The sequence below is a fragment of the Rattus rattus genome, chromosome 11 (assembly GCF_011064425.1).
Source record: "Rattus rattus isolate New Zealand chromosome 11, Rrattus_CSIRO_v1, whole genome shotgun sequence".
Taxonomy (NCBI): Eukaryota; Metazoa; Chordata; class Mammalia; order Rodentia; family Muridae; genus Rattus; species Rattus rattus.
Genome location: NC_046164.1, coordinates 9,186,003 through 9,208,064, shown reverse-complemented (window position 1 = coordinate 9,208,064; position 22,062 = coordinate 9,186,003). Strand labels below are relative to the sequence as shown.

At 43.3% G+C, this 22,062-nt stretch overlaps 1 protein-coding gene across 1 annotated transcript in view; it reads left to right on the top strand.

Moving 5' to 3' along the window:
• Window positions 1-21,617, top strand: part of Prkg2 (protein kinase cGMP-dependent 2) — a 103,821-nt gene extending 82,204 nt beyond the window's left edge. The window contains 6 exon segments of the mRNA XM_032916130.1: window positions 3,563-3,726; window positions 7,559-7,681; window positions 8,873-8,935; window positions 17,502-17,539; window positions 17,542-17,567; window positions 19,269-21,617. Coding sequence (XP_032772021.1) covers window positions 3,563-3,726; window positions 7,559-7,681; window positions 8,873-8,935; window positions 17,502-17,539; window positions 17,542-17,567; window positions 19,269-19,364 — 510 coding nt within the window. The 3' untranslated portion in view covers window positions 19,365-21,617.
• Window positions 21,618-22,062: the final 445 nt, after the last annotated feature.

Genomic DNA, 22,062 nt, shown 5'->3' with positions numbered 1-22,062 from the left:
CTTGGGGGAAAGCACCATTGCTGTCCATTAGAGGAGGATGTTAAATCAATTGCAGGAGTTGGCAGAAAGACAGAGATTCCATTTTACCTCATCTAGCCGGAGGTAAAGACGGTGCCCTAAACATGCCACATAAATACTTTTCTGGAATGTTCCGTCTCCGTGATTCATCTGTCTTAATTGGGCTAGTCACTTTGTGCCCATTTCTGTGTGACTGAAACAATATCTGAGAAATGTTGCTAACCCAAAGAGAGACTTGTGAGAGAAGGAAGGTCATTGTTAATGGATGCCAGTTCTAAGAAGTCCCGTGCTAATTTTTCTTTTTCTGAATGACACAGCCACAGCTCCAGGTTTGGAAGTATCTCAAATCCTTCTAGTTTATTTCGGCCACCATAAATATGTTTGAAACCTCTCAGCTCAATCGCATCCATCCTTAGTAGTGGAAATTTAATTCAGACAGTTTTTTGTTTTTTTTTTTTTTTGAAAAAACTGTGCATAGCTTTTCTAGAGATCCCTAAAAGTCTAGGTTTTGGTCTTGCAGAGTTTGAAAACAAAGGGAGAGGATCCCAACCTTTTTCTCCCCATGATCTCTTGAGGACATAAATCGTACCCTTTCTTCCAAAAGTCTTTTCAAACCCGTGCAGACCTGCGTGTACTTTCTGCCTCCCCTTCCTCCATGGACCACAGTAGAGTCACGATGACCTTGGCAGGATTTGAACTGCCTACCAGCATTTGCCTCTCAGGCCTTGGTGCTGTCTCTCCCTCCTGGCAGGACCCTCTCTCTCAGATATTTATCAAATTCCTCTTATTTCATTCTGATACCTGTTCAAATCTGCTCAAGTGTACCTCATGGAACTGTGTTTTCCTGGCCCTCCTAAGTATAGTGAATCCATCTTGTTCTCTGCACAGAAATCTTCTGTTTGCTTCTCCACAGAATGTCTTGTCACGTGACAATATATCATCACTATGATATGTTTCCATGATCATCGCTTTTCTTTTCTTTTTGATACAAACTTAAGAGCTAAAGCTGTGTGTGTCCTGGTACCTGGTAGAGGATGGTCTTCACCGAGTGCCTCTGAATAAAGGAAAGTTGAACTTCCTCCCTGCTGCCTAGAGGAGTGTGCGATCTCCTTGGTGCAGCCCTGGTACTGAGGTGGGGTGGGGGTGGGGCAGCTTGCTTCTTATAGAAAAAGCACAGAACTTAACATAGAAATCTGGAATCTTCTGCATTAGTGACACAACTTTGGGTAGCTCTGAATGCCAGGGTATTCTGGCCAAACGTATCAGATCAAAGTTGGCGTGAACCGCGTAGATAAAGAAAGGGGTACAATTTTATAAATCTTGGAGTGTTAATATAATTATTACCAGTTTGTTGAGCCAATATACAAACATTGCAACACCATACTGGCAATTCAAATTAAAATATATTATTTTAAAAATTAGAATAGCTCTCCTAAACAGCCAATAAACTTCTAGTAATTCTTAAAAGGGAAATTAAATGCAATTAAAAAACAGTCTAGAAGCTGTTATAACCCAACTAAGTACAGCGTTTTGTGTGGGCATATGTACAATTGCAGCTGTATTCGCCACTTTCTCACCTCTTAAATTTCCTTATAAAATTAGTCAGGACTTTCATTATTGCTTCTTTCTCTGAGGAATCCGTAGCTGTTCTCAGCTCAGCTGGTTGCTGACTTTAATTTTACAATATTCCCAGTCACCTCTCAGATTTAATCTTTGTGAGTCATGCTTCGTAGATAAAGGCAAACAGAAAAGGCCCATTTTGAGTCGTGTCATTTGCAATCCTTTTTTTTTCTTTCTTTAACGAAATTTTTCTACTTCTGTGGTGAGTATTAGTCTCAGAAAAAAAGGGAGAGTTTCTAAGGACTTCTTTAACGGAAAACGGATGCTTTAAACATGACTATTTGAACAGGCAAATAAGTTAGATGGTTCGTGGCTCTTGCTTGTCAATGTGGGGGTCTCATTCTGATATTTGCTTTCTCTGTTTTGAAGTATGGATCATTGATATGTTATTGAAATTACCTGTGTGCAACAAAGCTATTGAAATGGGTATGGTGAGCCCAGAAACAATTTATATGCCTGTTACCTGAGGGAGGTAAAGAAGGTTAAAACACAATTAGTGCACATTAGAGATGATTGACTCACTTCCCTGTGTGAAGAGGCGAGCCATTGTTCCACAGGACTGGATTTCAGTTACATACACTACCTCATTCAGCCACAGGCTGCTGAATCCCTGGCCTCCTCTGTCTCTGTCTCTGTCTCTCTGTCTCTCTGTCTCTGTCTCTCTCTGTCTCTCTGTCTCTCTCTCTCTCTCTCTCTCTCTCTCTCTCTCTCTTTCTCATCTGCTCTACAGAGTTCATTGAGTAAAAGCTTGAAAAAATGAGAGAGACTAAAATGGGGACCCTTGACTCCTTACTACAGGAGAGTTTCTAACCTGAGTCAGGGACAACCTCGAGTGTCACCTCCCTGTGGTACCCACATTCTCCCAGCCCTAGCTCCCAAACATTCTAGGATGTTAGCTTTTTCTTCTCACTATGAGTTTGTACTTTCTTCCCCGTTGTGTATCAGAGGATGTTGTGTGGACTTTGTGTGCATAAGTTGGCCCAGTACTCTGAGCTTCTCATGGTCAGCTTCATATGATAAGCATGGAGCAAAATCTAAGCTAGAGTGGGTGCTGACTACTTTTTTCAGAACATGTAAGTTAATAATCTACCACCCTCCTCGCTAGTGGGGATCAGAAGTGTTTGGAGATCAAAGCGGACTAGACAAAGATACTGGGGCTGTGCCGTGGGATGCAGAGATAGTTGGTACATGCTATGAACACTGCATCTTTAGAACAGGCAGAGGTCTTACCCTCTTCTTAGCAATGAGTTCTTTCCCAAACTCTCAACTTTGCTATTATTTTAATCCCTGGAGGAGTTTTACAGATAACTGTTTCTATTATTTCCCCCACCCTTCTTCAGTCCATCAGATAAGCCACTGAATTAAAATAGGCTTTAGTCCTGTTTGCTGGGAGCCTAAGAATGAAGTTGAATTGTCTTCAAGAGTAATGTGGTACATATAATGGAACCTTTCCCAACAACTTGATTAACACAGGATCTACAAAGGAATATCTGAGATGGTGTGTATGTGTGTGTGTGTGTGTGTGTGTGTGTGTGTGTGTGTGTGTTGTGCATACATGTAGGTGTCTGTGTGTGCATGCTTGTGTGTGTGGTATATGTGTGGTATGTGTCTATAAGTGTGTATGCATATGTGTGTATGAGTGTGTGTGTGTATGTGTGTGTGCATGCTTGCGTGTGGTATGTGTACGTGTGGTATATGTCTACAAGTGTGAATGTATATGTGTGTGTGTCTGTGTGTCTGTGTGCATGCTTGCGTGTGGTGTTTGTGGGGGGGTATGTGTCTACAAGTGTGTGTGTGTGTGTGTGTGTGTGTGTGATGTTTTGAAGGAAAGTTTGGGCTTGTAATAAAGCTCATACAAATTAGCAGAAACTTAGAAGCAGCTAAGTTTTATAACACCTCAGTTTTCTTTGATATCTTGTCTTAGGTTGACTTTGGATTCGCTAAGAAGATTGGCTCTGGGCAGAAAACGTGGACATTCTGTGGGACTCCAGAGTATGTGGCCCCCGAGGTCATTCTTAACAAAGGACATGACTTCAGTGTGGATTTCTGGTCCCTGGGGATTCTGGTCTATGAGCTTCTAACGGGCAAGTAAGTGTGAAACAGTATCTTAGTCCAGTCTCATTCGGCTTCATCTTCAGAGCAAAATAATTCACCAATGATAAAAAATACACAATTTGAAATTTACCTATCTGAAGATATTTTTAAGAATGTTGCTTTTTTTCCTTTTCATATTACTTCAAACACAGGGCTTGAATAGGAAGTTTAAAACAGAATGGAATCAGAAAGCCAAGGCAGAGGAGAATAGAGTTCTTATGGTTTACCGAAAGTGGCAAGTTTCATTGTTACAGAAACACATTCAGTGTGAGAAAGTTTCATAATCTAGAAATAGAAACAATGAAAACTTTGGGATTTGTTAGAATGTCTTTCTTTTTAAACAAATGATGAAAGCTGTTTTCCTAGTTCAGTAAAACTCATTGATCAATCAAACTAAATTTAACTGCCATCTTCCCCAGATGTCCTCAACCACGAATGCTAAAGAGAAAACTAGGATGCTGAATTTAAAATTTAAATCACCTGACAACTCTTTACAAGGTGCTAATGGACAGAACCAAGGCACAGCATGGGTTTCAGCAGTTAAGAGTGACTTGTCATTTGCCAAGAGATTAAAAAGCCGGGGTTACTGAATCTGCATCCCCAAATATTTAACACAGTACAGTGTGAGTGATCATCCACAAATACACATAACACATGTACACATGCAATACAAGAGAGTCCACATTCGTAAAACATTCCACTGCTACCAAGCACATATATGCATAACCTAGTTTAGTTTTCAAACACACGTGAGAAAGATAAGGTAGGAATTTTTATTATTTTTTTATTATTTTATGATTTAAAATTTACAAGTTAGACAACTAGGTCACAAAGCTAACTGCCTGAGATCAGTAACTTGATTCCAGGTCTCCTGGCTCTGTCTGTGATGTACTTTTCCATGACACATGCATGCTTTATGACCCTTTATAGCCAACTGTGTTGGACATCATTAGTGCCAGAGACATTTGCACTAAGAATTGTGTAATTGCTGCTGAGATGAATCCATTAGTGTGGGAGTAAACATCAACATGCACGTGAAAAAGACATTTCATAGAATCTTCTCGAACTTTCTTCTTTTTTGCAACAGTAAGGACCTAACTAGGGCTTTACACGTTCTAAAGACGCAGTCTACCAGTGAGCAGTGTTCTTAACTGTTCAAAGTGCTGCAAGTCTCAATATTCAATAAAAAATGTTAAAACACCCATGGATCGCATCTCTGTCCACACATACTGGGGAAACAGATGTGAAAATCTGTATCTTATCTGAATCACTATTCATTACCTATAGCCATGCTCAAATACTCATCATTTAAGATTTAGATGGAGGAATGGAATTTTCCAGGAAGTCGTTGAGAAGGACAAATTGTCTAAGGTGTGGAGGACCCTGTGCTGTTTCCAATATTTCTTTTTGCTCATCTTAGAGATTTCTAGGGGAGAGGTACCGGCCTGGGGTTTCTTGGAGCTTCTGGAAAATCCTCGTCATCTGGGAAATGTGTCGTGCAAAGTAGCAAAATATATTGGGGAAATAACAAAGGAAGAGAAAGCACAGAGGCTTGGAATTGCTAAGGGGGCCTCGAACCATCATAAAGAAGTTAGGAAGGTAGTTTGCCAGACATCTTCAGGGCAGAAGACAAGTCCATTTTTAGTGTCCTGATCCAGTGTCTCGGGAAGTCAGGGAAAGAACACTGTGGAAATAACAATCCAGCCGCAAGCCTATGTCATATGCCTGCCTCTGTGTGTGGTGAAGATCCCGAACCAATGGCTTTCCCTCCAGCTTCATTCTCTTCACAGGGGCAACATAGGTCACTGGAAATGCGGTGCATTTCCCTTGCTTTAAGTCTTTCTTATTTTATTTTATTGTGCCAAAGGTGAGTATGGTTGGTTTCCAAGCAGCACAGGGCATAGACAACCGAGCAGTGAGATCACATATAATTTTCCAAACTTAAAACTTCTAAGACACAAAACTTAGAAATCCAGGCGATATATGAATTGCCATGCTACCTGCTTCGCTGGCCACATCTCAAACACTCTTTACCCGGCAGGACATTCTCTCAAGTATTCTTCTCTTGGGTGCTTAACAGGGCCCGCTTCTCCCTCCTCATCCTCCGGTGACAGCTCCTTCTCTGTATTCATTTCTGAGTTTTCTCGTTTACGAGAGTTTCACATTGGACCGGTCAGACCTTGGCCTCTTTTCCAACTGACACTCGTTGGGTCATACCCTCAAGTCCTGCAGCCATAAACCTTACAAGATGGCCCAGGTCATACTTCCTTAGTGTTTTTCCTCCATGCTGGGCTCATAAACCTAATGGCCTGCCAGTCAGTTCCTTGTGGCTCTGGAACATAGCCTTGATCCTTTCCCCTGTAACAAGCTGCACCACCACTGAGTCAGTCAACTTTCCATTGCTGTGTCGCTAACGCAAGGTCACTTAGGAGTAAGAAAAGATTTACTCTGGTTCCACATTTCAGTCTCACTGAGCCTGTAGATTTGAGAACATGGTATAGCATGACAGGAGCGTGTGGCAAAGGAGGTCTGTCACTATATGGTGGCCAGGACACAAGGAGGAAAAGACGAGCACCCCAATATTCCAGTCAAGGTCATCTCTCCAGTGGCCCTTCTTCCGGCCTCATTCCCCAAAAGTTCTGCTATGTCTCCATTCTGCGGGATAACCCGGACCCGTATTACAACACTCACCTCTTCCCTAGTTTGTCCGTCTTAGAGAAAACGGTTCTAATCTCGGGCACTGTAGGCAAGCATCATTCGTGGTTTCCTTTTCTCGCTTCCCCCACCCCATTCACTACGTCAGCACATCCTGTTAGAGTCATCATTAGTCTTAGCCCAGGCTATACAACGCAATTCTACAAGCTGGTGGCCTTTTTAGAGCTCATTTGTTTCTTACCGTTTGGGAGCTCTAATGAGGGCTCCCTTTTAGTCGTAGAGCTCTTATGGGATCCTCACTAGGAAAGAGCTGGACAGCCAGCATCCTATCTCAGAAGCTCACCAATCCTACTCACAGATGGCCGCACCCTCAACCTAATTAGCTTTATAAAAGCCCATGTGCCGTCACTTCAAGAGTATGGCTCCAACGTATAAATCGGACCAAGGGACATAATTAGTACAGCCCACGGACTAGGTAGAGCCATGTCTATTTCGCTACCTCCAGCACAGCTTTCCACAGTCAGCCTGCCAGCTTCATCCTGTAGTAGACTTTATTTTTTATATTACAAAACAGAAGACCAGAGTGGCTCTGAGTTCTACCACTGACTCAGATCCGTGCCCAGCCCCTTACTGTAGCCCACGGGATACACAGGACGCTGCTGTCATCCCTCAGGCTCCTAGAAGCTTACTCATTCTGCCGTCTACACTGCCCACTCCTGCCCACTCCTGCCACATTCCCCCGTACTTCCTGTCTCAGAACTCAGTGACCACAAGCAAGGCAACTCCGTGTCCCATCTGCTCCCTCTGTCCTCGGAGACTTCTCTTTTGTCAGCTTAGAGGGGAGGCTTTTCCTACTCACCTTCTTACACACACACACACACACACACACAGATGGAAATCACATCCACCTCCACCCCCCTTCTCCTTTTACCTTCTTTTTTAGGGCTTATGACTGCTTGACATTACCTGTGCCTATCATTCAAGTGATGAGCTTGAAGGAAATTCCCTGAAGGCTTCTCCACGATGCACCCCAATTTGTGGAAAATAACTAAGGAGGGAGGAGGTGATTGGAGGACAGAACAGAGTGGAAAGAGAAGTAGGAAAAGAGTAGTCTGTCCCAGAAGCCTCCCAGACTGTCGCTGAAGTATGTTTTATTTTGTGTCTTTTCCAGCCCTCCCTTTTCTGGGATAGACCAAATGATGACCTACAATTTGATTCTCAAAGGGATCGAGAAAATGGATTTTCCCAGGAAGATAACAAGGCGACCCGAGGATTTGATCCGGCGGCTTTGCAGGTGAGAATGACCGTGGGCGACACCTCTCTGTGGAGGAAGTGTGAAGGCTTCCGCTACCTGTGCAGTGAGTGGATGCTTCACAGTTAGCTTTTGCGCGTCCACGACTTGAACATCTTGTGTTGCTGCTGTAACTGAAGAAAGTGTTTTAAGTTAAAAAATATTCTTTGAAAAATGTTTGCATGTATGTATGTGCACGGGTGCGTACCTGGTGCCTTTGGAGGCCGGGTGATGTCCTCGCAGTTGGAATTGGAGTTATTAACGGTTGTGAGCTGTCATGTGGGTGCTGAGGACCAGGACAGTCCCTCTGGAAGAGCAGCAAATTCCCTTAACCAGAGCTGAGCCACGTCTCTAGCTCCACAGTATTCTTCATTCCTTTTCGTTTTTTAACAGCTTTCAAGAAAAGATTTTTATTTATTTTTATTTCGTGTTTATGGGTATTTTGCTTGCTTGTATGTCTATGTATCATGTGCATTCCATAGAAGTCAAAGGAGAGCACTGTGTCTCCTGGGCTGGCATTAGAGACAGCTGTGAGCTGCTCTGTGGGTGGTGGGACTTGAACTTGAGTCCTCTGGAAGAACAGTCAGCGTTCTGACCCACTGAGCTATCTCTCCAGCCCCTTAATAGTCTTTAAGAGAGTATACTTTTCCAATCGTCTTTTAAATTAAAATCAGCCTTAGGCTCACTATTGAAAACATCATTTTTCTGGGAAACATTGGAGACTCCCAGAGCTTTGTTTCATTTGTTCAAACTCCAATGCACTGCTGTGCCCCCCACCCCACCTTTGAAGACTTTTTTTTGAAGGATTTAACATCAGCAAATCTAGAACATCAAACCTGGTTTGGGAATTGCAACTAGGAAAGCCTACTCACTTCTAAGATTGCAGCTTAGGCATAGATGAAACCCTAACACACCTCCCAGGTTTCTTAGCGGAGTTTGCAACTAAGTTTGCGGGCTAGCATTTATTCACAGTGTAGCCACAGCTCGTGGGAAGAGCTGATGTATCCAGACACCCAGCTGCCGCTCCTCCATGGAAACCCCATGACTTTGTTTTCTCCCTGTCCTCAAGTGGCTGAGCTGCAGTAGGATCGGATGAAGGTTATTGAGTGAATGAAGTTAAACACAAACATTACCCTTTAATATAAAAGCCGCTTGTATATTGATACTACAATCTTCTTCCATAAACTATTTTAGGCAAAACCCAACAGAAAGGCTGGGGAACCTGAAGAATGGGATCAACGACATTAAGAAACACAGGTACCGATTTTCTTTGTTGCTGGGATAAGCATAGAAATATATAGAATAAACAGGTGTCTTAATAGGGTTTCTTTTGCTGTGATAAAGGCAATCTAGGGAGTAAAAGGCGTATTTCAGCTTGTAGTCCGTCATCCAGGGGAACTCAAGGCAGCAACCTGGAGGCAGGGGCTGATGGAGAGGCCATGGAGGGATGCTGCCCACTGGTTTGCTCATAGGCTAACATGGTGGGGAGCATTTTCCTCAGTTGCGGTTCTCTCTTCCCAACTGATCTTACCTGGTATCAGGCTGACATACAGGCCACCCGTATATGAGATGACCATGATGGGTTCTCTCAGGAGATCGCCATGCTCAGTTACAGGCTTTCCACTTTTGGGTGTTACAGGCTTTCTTTGTAGTTTGCTAGTTATAGTTGCCCGAATCTGTTGTTCTAAAAATATAAAAAATAAAAAAGGTGTAGTTTGTCTTTTACCCCGCTAGGTCCACACCGCGGTGCCCCAAGAGATCTGCTAGATATCTTAGAGGAAACACATCCCAACTCCTTGGCAGCCCAGTGTCTCTTGCCACCACACACTTTCCTACACTCAAACCATCACATAAAAGAACACACAACACAATAACCTTTGACCCAATTGATAAGATATAATTGTCCACTTAAACATACAAAGCCCGGTACCATCCATCCCTTGAGAACATTAATAACAACCTGTAAATACACAGAGCAAGATCTTTACGTCAGCCTCCATCGTCCTGCCATAGCTTCTTTCTCCCTCCTGTCTCTTCCTTTCTGTCCTAGTCTCCTCCTCTTCCTTCAAACTTCTCTCCCGACCATCCTTCCTTCTCATCCAATGACAGGCCTCCTTCTATCTTGTTCCTGCCTCACCTGTGACATCATCCTACACAAATAGGTCTTAATATGCTTTCCTTAATACTGGGGGTTCATGTCAAGAATGAGCTAAGTTATTTTACAAGCTATAAAATCACACCATTGAGTCACAGAAACAGTTTCGCATCTACAGTTTATCATCATCATCATCATCATCATCACCACTACCATCATCATCATCATCATTATTAACCTATTAAATAATAGTTTTGGCTTTGAATTTGTAAACAGAGCAGGGTCTAATTCTTGTAGAGGTGTAGAAGAGAATTATGCAGCTTAACCCATTATTAAACATCACCAACTAATGAGTTTTGCTGTAACAATGTAGGAACTACACAGTTACTATGTTACTATGTAACTATAGTAGGAACTATGGCAGGATCCTATTCTGGCCTCACCTAGGTCCTCAATCCTTACAACTCCATTAAAAGAATTCACCAGAGACAAAGTATAGTATAAAAGATAGGGAACAATTATTACCGTGTGAAGTGGGACATCAAGGGATAAGAGTGTGCAGCAGCCAAAGGGACCGTTGCAGAGCAGAGCGCCTCCTGTCACTGTGAGGGCAGACGGTGGGCAGCAGGATCACTGACTGCTTCTGCCTGTATGTGTAGGTATGCTCTATGCCTGTTTCTTAAGTCACGTGAACAGACAGATTTCCTGAGGGGTGTTTTCCTGTCCAGACTGACAAGCTCTCTTGGGTTCCATCTTATAGGAAGGGAAATGGTTGCCAAGGTTCCTGCTGGCTAGCGATCTTACAAGGTTTGAGGCTTCTGGATCTTGTTTGAGGTGGTGTTAACTGTCTTCAGGGCAGTTCAGGAGGTCACGTCTCCAGGGGCAGAGAAATGACTCTGGTCATTTAAAAGTAATTGAAGTCCTACAGCTCTGGTCTTTGGCTTGACAGGCTGCGCACTGTGAAGCAGGAGTCTAGCTCCAGAGTCCTTAAAGCCTGCTAATGTCTAGACAACTCCTCCCTAGAAACCGTATCCCGACTCCTTAAAACCTTTTCTGCAGCAAGCGATGAATAACGTGCTCTCTCGCTAAGATGTCAAACGGAACCACAGCACCCAAGACCAGGAGAGCAGTTGACTGTCGTATTAGTTACGATGGTTGGTAGTTTTAGGTTGTTAAAACCTCTTTTATTTATTTTCAAATTACATCAGTTTCTGCCTGTGTATGATTGATTGTAAGTCATCCCCAGCCCATCTCAATTATAACTAAAACTTATTAAATTTATTCATTTAAAATATAGTTCCCCTTGAGGGATTCTCCAAGCTCTGTAACCTCAATTAATTTTTCTGTTGATGTCCATTGATTTGCACAGACCCACAATTCGGAGTCATCTCATGGTGACCCAGCATTCTTCCTTAATAGCTTTTAGACCCCCTGACAACTTCCTTGGCGTCCCCTCTAATTTGATCAAATATTCAAATGTGGCACTTTGAACCTTTAGGACTCGTGATTTCAAAGTCAATCTTTGGCAGGTCCTAGAGTTTTCAGGATGTTTTCATCTTGCTTATAACCGACAGAGAAAATATCACCTGTGGCTATGGTTTGATGGTCCACATATAAATGCGAGAATGTTATTATCGTAAGCCTTTGGATATGCCGATGTGCTCCCTTTCAGAAATGAAAACATCTCTAATGTTTTATTCCTCTCAGATTGGGGGCTGACGTTTCTGTGTGTATGTGCTAGGAGTCAAGATAAAATCTGGAGTCCCGTGCATGTTTAACACGTGCATTCCCCACAAGCCATGCCCCTGCACTCTGCTGGTATCGTTCACTGAACAATCAGGAGAGCGTCCCCAGCCTGGACACAAAAGGAGGCGGCTACTTGTTCTCCTTGGCTTTAGCTGCAAAATGAAAACTCCTAAGCTACCAGTCTTGCTGCCTGAATTCATGATCTCCCTCGAAATAAAGCCATGTGTTCACCATTGAGAAACCAAGCTCCCCCACAGGGTGAATTAGAAAGGGGGGGGGAGAGACAGCAGAGGGGGAGACAGAAGACAGACTTATTTGGAACTTCATAGACATCAAAGTGCTTATAATACCTTATTCACTCTCTGGGTCGCCTTCTGTTAAAGGTAGAGAAACACTGTTCTAGATAAACGCTCATTATTTGTCTTCAAACCCCATTTATCTTCTCCTTGGACCCCACACTTCCTGCCAGTGTCTATTCTCATTACAGAATGACATATAAACACAGCATTCATATTGACAGGCAGCCTGCCAGTTAGAGTGATTCTTATTCTGTTGTCCCCACGCCCCCCTGATTTTAATCAAGGAGTTGTCATGCTTTCATGCTTTGCTGTGGGGTGGTTGGAAAACAGAAGTGGTCGTAAGTGCTGATAAGCTCCGGTCTTAGCCTGTTCCTCAGTTCACCTGAGGCTCATTCAGAAGCACCAGGCGCATTGTGGTGGGATAGGCAAGCTCCTGGCATGATTTGGCTTTTCCTTCCAGTGAGGTTGACTGGTCCATTCTCTATAATGAGGAGGCTTCCTTCTACCACTCAGGGCTTCAGAGGCAGCGTGCAGGGGACAGTTGGCAAGAGACAACAGATCGCATGGCATTCTCTGAACTGAAAAACAGGATTTCATCCTAATTTTCTCTGTTCCTGGAGCTATTTTTTTCTAAGCCACCGAGCTAGGGGATACGTTCAGGGTGTGTGTGTGGAGTATGTGTGTCTTTGTCTGCTCAGGGTGTGTTGTGGGGGTTGTGTGTATCTACATGTGCCCAGGGTGTGTGTGGGGTGTGTGTATCTGTGTGTGCTCAGGGTGTGTGTGAGGTGTGTGTGTCTGTGTGTGCTCAGGGTGTGTGGGGGTATGTATGTCTATGTGTGCTCAAGGTATCTGTGTGTGTGTGTGTGTGTGTGTGTGTGTGTGTGTGTGTGTGTGTGTGTGTGTCTAGATCAGCAGTCTAGTCTCAGTCTTGGGTCATGACCTCCACAAGGGTTGCAAATCAGATATCCTGAATGTCAAATATTTACCTTATGATTCACAATGGTGCAAAATTACAGTTATGAAATAGCAAAAAAATATAATTCAATGGTTCAGGGTCACCACAACATGAGGAACTGTATTAAGTAAAGGTTTGCAGCATCAGGACGGTTGAGAACCACTGTTCTAGATAAAAAGCTTTTTAAACTTCATGCAAACCTCCCAAGTCTATAGCTTTGTTACCACCCAGGATATTCTTAAAATTCAACAACAACAGTCTTTTAGGGGCTGGAATGGTTGAGAACACAAACCACTCTTGCAGATGACATGAGTTCAATTCCTAGCACCCATGCCAGCAGCCCACAACCACCTCTAAGTCCTGCTCCAGGAGATCTGACACCCTTTTCTGGGCTCCTTATTGGACACACACACGCGCACGCGCGCGCACACACACACACACACACACACACACACACACGCATGCACACAACCATCCACTCCCCACACACTTTAACATAATAAAGTAAACCTTAAAAAAAATATCTTTAATGTTTGTGTTAGATTCTCCTACTCCTCTGTAAAACAAAATTAATTTTTAAAAGAAAACTTTTCATTCTGGCTTTGAATTAAAACCAAAGTATGCCTGATGCAGTAAAAATAAAAAAATTTAAAAAAAAAGATAACATTTTTCTATCAGTTCCCGAGAGCCGGATTCGCTCGCTCAGCCTGCTACTCTGCCACGGGGTCCACAAGCCACCCTCTCCCAGCCGTCTCTACGAGGTCCCCTAGGCAGTAGTTACCACGCCTCTCCCTCCCTCCGTCTCTCTCTCTCTCTCTCTCTCTCTCTCTCTCTCTCTCTCTCTCTCTCTCACACACACACACACACACACACACACTCTGGTTCTGCTGCCCCTCACGTTCTCACTCTACGCACCTGGGCAACAGAACCAGATCCACACGCTCCAATTGCCTCTCCGCCATTTCTTTCACTCACCGCCCTCTTTAGCCCGGCAAAATCAAAGTTCTAGAAACTTGTAATTTAGCAATTAGATTTACCTGTTAAATTCTCAATCCACAATACATCCACACAATAAACTTACAACCAATCGATAAGGATATAAACCGCCCACCTAGGTAAGATAAATTTGCCTACGGAAGTCCATCCCAGCTACCTTGGCGATTCAGGACCACCCAGATCTGGGTCAACCTTCCCGGTCTCCATCTTGATTCTCCTCCTTCCTCCGCTTTCCCGCCTCACAAAAGCTTTGTCCCCGCCTCACTCTCTATTGTCCAATCATGTATCGCCTTGACATCAACCTACATATGCCTAGGCATAGCATTTACTCTATCAATAAATATGCCTAGTTTGTGCGTCCTTTATTAAATCACCTTCACTCTGTGTGTGTGTGTGTGTGTGTGTGTGTGTAGCTAACCAAGAAACAAGGCTTCTCTCCCAAAGACGAGGAAAGGCTGGGGAACCTGGGTGGATGTAATTATGCAGCCCTGAAAGGAGATAAACCAAGCACCTGACCGTGACATTCGAGAACAGTGTCTGTACATCTCCCCAGAGCAATTTCTGTTGTGTCCCTGTCAGCGCAGCTCCGCTGAACGTTGCTCTCTTATCAGAGTGTGCCACACCCGCTGCATACAACGCAGCCTGTCTCCTGCATTGCATATGCTACAGCCTGTCCCAGGACACCAGGATTAACTGAATGGCCACTCACCCTAAGCAAATGCTGCTGTTGGTCAGATTGCAACGAGCACCCTAAGAAATGCAAGGCCGGGCTGGGGATTTTAGCTCAGTGGTGAGCGCTTACCTAGGAAGCGCAAGGCCCTGGGTTGGTCCCCAGCTCCGAAAAAAAAAAAAAAATGCAAGGCCATTTTCCTCGCTAGAACAACAGTAATCACTAGGATTAACTCTTCTAGAGGTCCTTGGATTAAAAAAAGCATTGTAAGTTGTGCTAAGAGTAGTTCCTGATTTGGGTGGCAAAGATGATCATCCTACAGAAATAGGTACCAAGAAATGTCTGCAGAGGGAGCCCAGCTCAGTGTCAAGTCTGATGGGATCATCTTGGAGAAAACCTAGGTGCTTTCACACAGGACAGGCTGACATGAGCTAATGTTGTCGTCGGACCCCTGCGTTCTACTATAGTAAGAACTTCTACCAATATGGTACTTGAAGTGGGAGGCAAACTTAGACTTGGATTGGGAAATCCAGCTAAGGGCTAAGCCAAAACTAACTCTGAAGCGAGGGAAGGCTGTGGAAGAAGGGAGGACGCTTGGCTTCTGGTATGGCTGAAAGAAGCCAGTGAGAGGCTCTTGAAGGTCTCCTGCCCTTGGCCGCCACCACTCACAGCGCTGCGCCCCCCTTTGGTCATTCTCTACATGACTGCAGTTACCTTTCGAGAACCAGATTGTACGGTTCCTCGGCATTTTGTAATGGCTTTCTATCACACCTGTGCCCTAAACTCCAAAAAGCCCCCTAACATGACCTGGCATTTCGCTGTGTCTTTGCTGTCTTTCGCCATCTTCGTTTTTACAATTTACTTAAGTCGTTTTTGCCATGTTTTAATTGATTCTTGGAGAACATCATCCCATGGATTTTGATCATACACACCCCTCAGGACCCCTCTTGAATCCACCCTTTTTACTCTCGACTTTACCCATCCAGCTTTGCGTTTTCCTCATCTTTAACCCGTCAACTCCAATTTGGTAAGACCTGCCCTGGAGCGTGATTGACTTAAAAAAACTGACTCTCTGTCCTCCCAGCAGCCACCATTTGCCAATGCCTCCTTGAATGGGATTCTTGCTTCCCTCCCTCCCTCCTCCATGCTGGACTTCGTCTGGTTTCAGCTCTCGAAGATCGTCTGCATGCTGTTACAATCACCATGCGTTTCCGACAGACAAATCCTCCGTCCCACTGTTTCCTTGAAGTTACTCACCACCTCTGACCCTAATGATCTTTCCAACCCCTGGGTATCTTTCCTCCCTATTTTCTTCACAGTTTGTATCTCAGCTGACTCCTGCCCCTTCCATCTAGGAGGTCCTCGCTGCAGAATCCTGCATGACTTCTCCCATCTCCTCACTCTTTAAACACCACCCCAACTGGAAACGAGCGACCCTTCTGAGCTTGCCCCATCCCACCACCACCTACCACTCTGTTCTCTTTCACCTTCCTGGAACTTACTAGAGTCTCAATTTAAATCTAGCAATTTGTGATGGTCACTTACTTTGTCTACCGCCTTACCAAGATAAAAACATTAGATATTTTTTCATACTTGGGACAAGCTGTCTTTCCGTCGTGTTTGCTCCCCGGCTAAATCGACATCAACAGCCTAATAACTACTGATCAGTAGGCGGAGAGTAGCCTTACTCCTTGTTCTTTGTAAGATTCCAAGAGGCAGAGCAGTGGGTCTCTAGGAGAAGGGAGGCCTCCCGACGTCTGCTATGACACGTAAGACCAGACCCACCTCTTTACATTAATGATATAACGTGAATAAGAAATTCCAGCCGTCAGCTTGACTCAGTATCCCCACACGTCACTCACTGCAGCGCCTGGCTGCTGCGTCTGTAGACGCTGGAGGACGTGGAGTGGAGGAAGCTGACGGCAGAGTGCTCAGGAGAAAATGGTCGGATGGACTGATGAAAGACTCCTGGGGCCATTGTTCCTCCAAAGCGAAGGAGAGGAGCGGGCTGAGTTGGAGAGGAAGTTGGGTCACAGGATGCGTTTTGTTGTTGTAAGAATGAAGTCGTTTCTGGATGATAATCGAGCAGCGACAGCAGTGACAGCGAAGGATGAGAGAACCACAGCGATAACCAGAGACGAAGTCATCGAGCCCGTAGCAGAGACGCTGGCATTAGGGAGACGATAAGGAAGCCCATTCGTGGCTCAGGACAGAAGGCAATGTGGGGGTGGGGTACAAGTGGGCTGAAGATGGATTGCGAATGATTTTGTTTAATGGGCCTTCCAAGTTTTGCCCTGTTGTGCTTTTGTTTCTCGTCATAACTCTCAGTGAACTAAGAATCAAGAGTAGCATCTAAAGCAGTGATTCTCGATCTATGGCTCACAATCCACCCTCTTGGGGTTGAGCAACCCTTTTACACTTGCCCAAGACCATCAGAAAACACAGATATCTACATTACGATTCATAACAGTAGCAAGATTACAGTTAACAGATAGCCACGAAATAATTTGATAGGACTATAGGAAAGGGTCCCAGCATTAGGAAGGTTGAGAACCACTGGGACTGGATAGCTCTGTGGTTAAGAGTACTTGCCGCTCTTGCTGAGGACCTGGATTCAGTGCTCAGCACCCACACGGTAGCTCACAGCCTTCTATAACTTTGATTCAAGGGAACTTGACACCCTTTTCGGAACCAGATATGCTCAGAAGACGGTGCCTGTGTTCATGAGCCTGCATGTGTGCAGGCAAAAAGGAAACCTGTACATGTAAAGTAGATAAATCTTATACAGATGGGAATGAAGTTCTGAAGGTCGGAGGAGGTGATACCCTATCTGCTCTGAACGCAAGTGTGACAGGGAAATGTCTAGGGTGGTTGCCGGGCAGTGGGAGTGCCCATAGTCATGGGTTGAATATGAAACGGGTCAAGACAACCTCCCCTGTTAACTTCAGCTGCGCTTTTGGAGGTAGGGAGTGACAGATAATGGAGATAATGGATCGACAGATGTACTCTCACATGCTAATCATAGACTGTGAGTAATATCCTCTGTATTTCTCTCATTTTAGGTGGTTAAACGGCTTCAATTGGGAGGGGTTGAAAGCACGAGCCTTCCCTCACCTTTACGAAGAGAGGTATGGTATTTGATGAAACACCCCCATTAGTTTCTAGGAGCAAGTTTTTTAAAATAAATTTTGAGGGGGAAGAGGAAGGGAGAGAGGGAGGGAGGGAAGGAGGGAAGGAGGGAGGGAGGGAGAGGGAGGGAGGGAGGAAGGGAGAGAGAGCACATACAAAAGAGTTTTAGATTTTTAAAAAATACTTCTTATTAGGTGAGTTTGTCCTACTAATTTTTTTTTTCGGAGCTGGGGACCGAACCCAGGGCCTTGTGGTTGCTAAGCAAGCGCTCTACCACTGAGCTAAATCCCCAACCCCTTGTCCTACTAATTGTGATCTAGAGACTTAAATAGTGTGGTTGGGACTGGAGCACAGGCTGAGTGGGAAAGGTGCTTAACACATGAGCATGAAGACCTAGTACCTGCATAAGAAGGCGTGCACTGTAGTGTGCGTGCATAAGAAGCTGTGCATGTAGTGTGTACCTGCATAAGAAGCTGTGCACATAGTGTGTGTGTCTGCACAAGAAGCTATGCACTGTAGTGTGTGTGCATGCATAAGAAGGTGTGTACTGTTGTGTGTGTGCATAAGAAGCTGTGCACGTAGTGTGTGTCTACAATCCTAATGCTGGGGAGACAGAGACAAGTGGATCCTGGGAACTCACCAGTGATGAGCTCCAGCTTCAGTGAGGGACACTGCCTCAAAATGTAAGGTAGAATGTAATTGAGTAACGATGCCTGACGTCAGCCTCTGGCATCCACAGGCAAGTACACACACAGGCAGTGTGCAGGATAACCCACACATGCATACGTAAGCACACATATGCTCATAAACACACACAAATGAAATAATAGAATTGCCTATGGGATGTTCACTAGGGTCACCTCTCAGGAATCAATGATGATGCCAATATCACTGAAGTCCCAGAGCAGTTAGAAGCGCTCGGGTACACAGATGAAATGTAATTTATTGTTAATTACAATAAGACTCTTGTAATATATTCGCCATGTGACAACACATGCTATTAAAAAATGTAATTATAGCTATACCTAAGAGAAATACTACTGTTATTTCAGAAATAGAGAAAATAAACTGAAATAAAGGGCACTTAAAGAAAGATAAAGAATCATGGTCAATTATAAACCTATTTTCCATTAAAAGGAGAATTAGGTGTTCTGTAATTTGTTTTAAGTAAAGAATTTCAAACCACGGTTACAAAATAGTTTAATACCACAGCCATTTAATTTTCCTGGTGACATTTCAGTACTGCTTAGATTTGGGCTTGTCCGTTTATTTCCTATTTTGCATACTTTACAGGGATAGAGTAACTGTTCAAATCCAATACTGGCAAGAAACTTAAATGGAAGAGGAACTCTGATGGATTTTAATATTTAAAACCTTTTTTTGTTTTGACAACATCCCTTAACTTGATACAGGAAGGTAGATAGTATTCATTTTACCTTTGCTTTAGAAAATAATTCCTCCTGTTGCGTAGCTCCTGACGCATGTGACCAACAATAAAATCACGTGCTTCTAATGAGATGATCTCACTGTGTGGAGACGGTGACACGGTGCAGATGAGTGGCTCTCTTTTTTATGTCATGTGTGATGTGTGATATATGTGATAGGCTCTGGTGTGAAGTCAGCACTCAGGTAGGACAAGCTTCACCTGGATGTGCTTGGTCACCTTGGTCCTCACCTTTGTTCTGTCCTTTCTCCATTAGCTCAGTGGCCCCATAGATCACAGCTACTTTGACAAGTATCCTCCTGAAAAGGGGGTGCCTCCGGATGAAATGTCAGGCTGGGATAAGGACTTCTGACAGGAGAGAAAACGACGACGCTGTGGAAGAGGACCGTGACCGTGAGGATCGGTGACACGATGCTGATTATCCCTCTCTTCAAAGCATTGTTAGATCTCCCAGAAGACAATGGCAGAAAAGAAAACCCTGATAGACAGGGAAGGAGAGTGGCCGGATGTGGTTCTGAATGAGAATGTGTCCTTTAGATGCTGTGAATTATTCCTGTATTCCATTCTGTACTTGTCTAAAGATGTCAAAGGTTGTTCCTTTCCATTTCCATGGTCCAATCCATTTTCGCTGGCATAGCACAGTTTTCTCTCAAATCAGTTGCTCCCTCCAAATCAAACTCTCCTGCCTAGAATCCTAATAATATTAATATGGCTTTTGTTCTCGAGCACCTAAGTTATCCAGATAGAAGGAAGACTACAGAACAATGTTAGAAGAATCTCTCCAGGGCTCAGCAGACACCAGGGACTTCCTCCTCCGAATGTGGTTTCCAGACATCTTGGGAAGTCAATAGAAGACCATGAATTTTATTTCCTTTCAACTTACAGATACACTAATATATTTTTCGATGTTATTGAAGCAAAAGGAAACATTTGGATATTAATGAGTAGTGCCAGTTACTAAAGAAGACCAGTCAATCAAATCAGATAATCATATCATTTTTAATAAAAAAATAGAAAAAATAAAGCAAAAACCATTCCTTTTCCTTTGACCAGTTGTGATACTGCAGAACTTACCAAAAACTTTGTTCAAAATAGTTTGGAAAGTGTGGCTAAATGATGGGCCTTTGGGAAGGTTTAACTTAGGTTAAAAGAAAAAAAATATTTCCACTACCAAAGTAGAAAACTCAGTGGAGTAAAATCCTAGGGACATTTCCTTCCCACCAAAGACAAAGCATAACGAACCCTGACAGCTAAAGTTGCTGACTCTTGCAATCTCTGAGATACTTCGTTCAATCCTGTTATTACTGCTATTAGTAAGCCCAGAGTATAGAAAGACCACGTGGGGTTTTTAACGAGAAGCCCATTGGTGAATGTTGAGACTCGCAATCACTGTAGAGGTAATGGTTTTGCCTGAAGGAGGCAATCGAGTCTTGTATATAGAGAGAACCCAGGATACTGAGGGTGTGATGGGATTTTAGAAGGAAAATGAATGCCCAGAAGCTGGCTTTGTCCAGTTGCCTCTTGGCGATCTTCCAACCTGGAAGTGAGGGAAGAGCTTCCAGAGCACTGGACTCCTGTCCCTGAGAGCTTTCCTGATGTTTATAGATGTCCCACTTCTTCCTTTCCTTCCAAACTGATGGCAGATGTCCCTGTATGTTCCTAGTCTGGAAGAGGAGAGACGGTATCCTGATTCATGTATCATTCATGCTTCTGATTGTATTTTCATATGATATATTCTATGTGAAAAAAAAAAAAAAACGTCCATTCCACAGACACATCTCCATTCTTTAGAGAAAGTCAGCTGTCTGTCTCGTGAAGACTGAAGCCAGAGAAGCAAAGCCCAGAATAAGAAAGTGCATCCTTAAGAAATTATATTTACACATTTAGAGTCCTTTGCTGAACCAAAGAGTTTCGTTTCTCGGGATAGATTTTTAAAGATTATGTATTGTATATAGAAAAGCCATTTTTAATAGGGTTAATATAACATGCTTAAAGAATTTCTAAAGTCTAAAAATATCTTATTTGCGTTTGGTTTCTATGTACTATATGTTTTTCCATGTATATATTTTATAATTACCAACATATGCAGGTAGAAAACTGATCTATTCGATGGCCATTAAGACTGTACAGTTATAGTAACAATGGTTTTCTCAAGAGTGTCTCATTATTGTAATTGAAAAGACAAATCCGACATGTAGAGAGTTAAAACACACCTCAGAGGTTAATTTTTTTTTCTGTGAGTGGCCATACCATATATAATTCCCACACATCATTTAATGTGTTTCCTTTATAAAGAGGAGGATATATGAGAATGAATTATCATTTAATCTCAACTTGATTTCTAGCTCAGTGACCTGGGGAAAATGATTTGTCTTTGGGTTCTAGCTTCCTACTTGTAGAACAAAGACTAGGTTCAGCGGCCTCTACAGACAGATCCTGCTGGTATTTGTGAAGTGGTCCTTGCTACATAGGTGGAAGCTACTGTTACTATCTCTGTTGAAATTAAAGCGGCCTTAATAACTATTTAGTTCTGAACCATGTGTGTCAATGGTGTCTGTGTGCACAACTTTGACTTAAGTCTCTGCAGTAAAGATGGTTGATCAAACTTTGGTGTATAGAAAGCGTTCATTAATCATCACCAAAATGAAGTGCTCTACTGAAGTGACTTACATTTAAAATTTATGGATTAAAGATACACACACACACACACACACACACACACACACACACACACACACACGAATGGGAAGTTATCCCTATATGTGAAAAAGCCATCATATCTTTAATCATTAAATCATTTCTAACTTCTCTTTTCTAGGATGTTACTGTATTTTTTCTTCATCAGATTTTCCCATGCAGAATCAATTTATCATCGCCATTGCTCCTTAATTTTTACCTAAGTATTGATATCTGAAGGATGGTAAAAATCCAGAAAAGAAAGGATGAGACCTAGATTTTTTTTTAACAATAAATCACATCTTTGCTCATCAGTCATTTTAATATATACATTTAAAATGTTGAAACATGAGACCTAAGTACTCGTAGTGGCA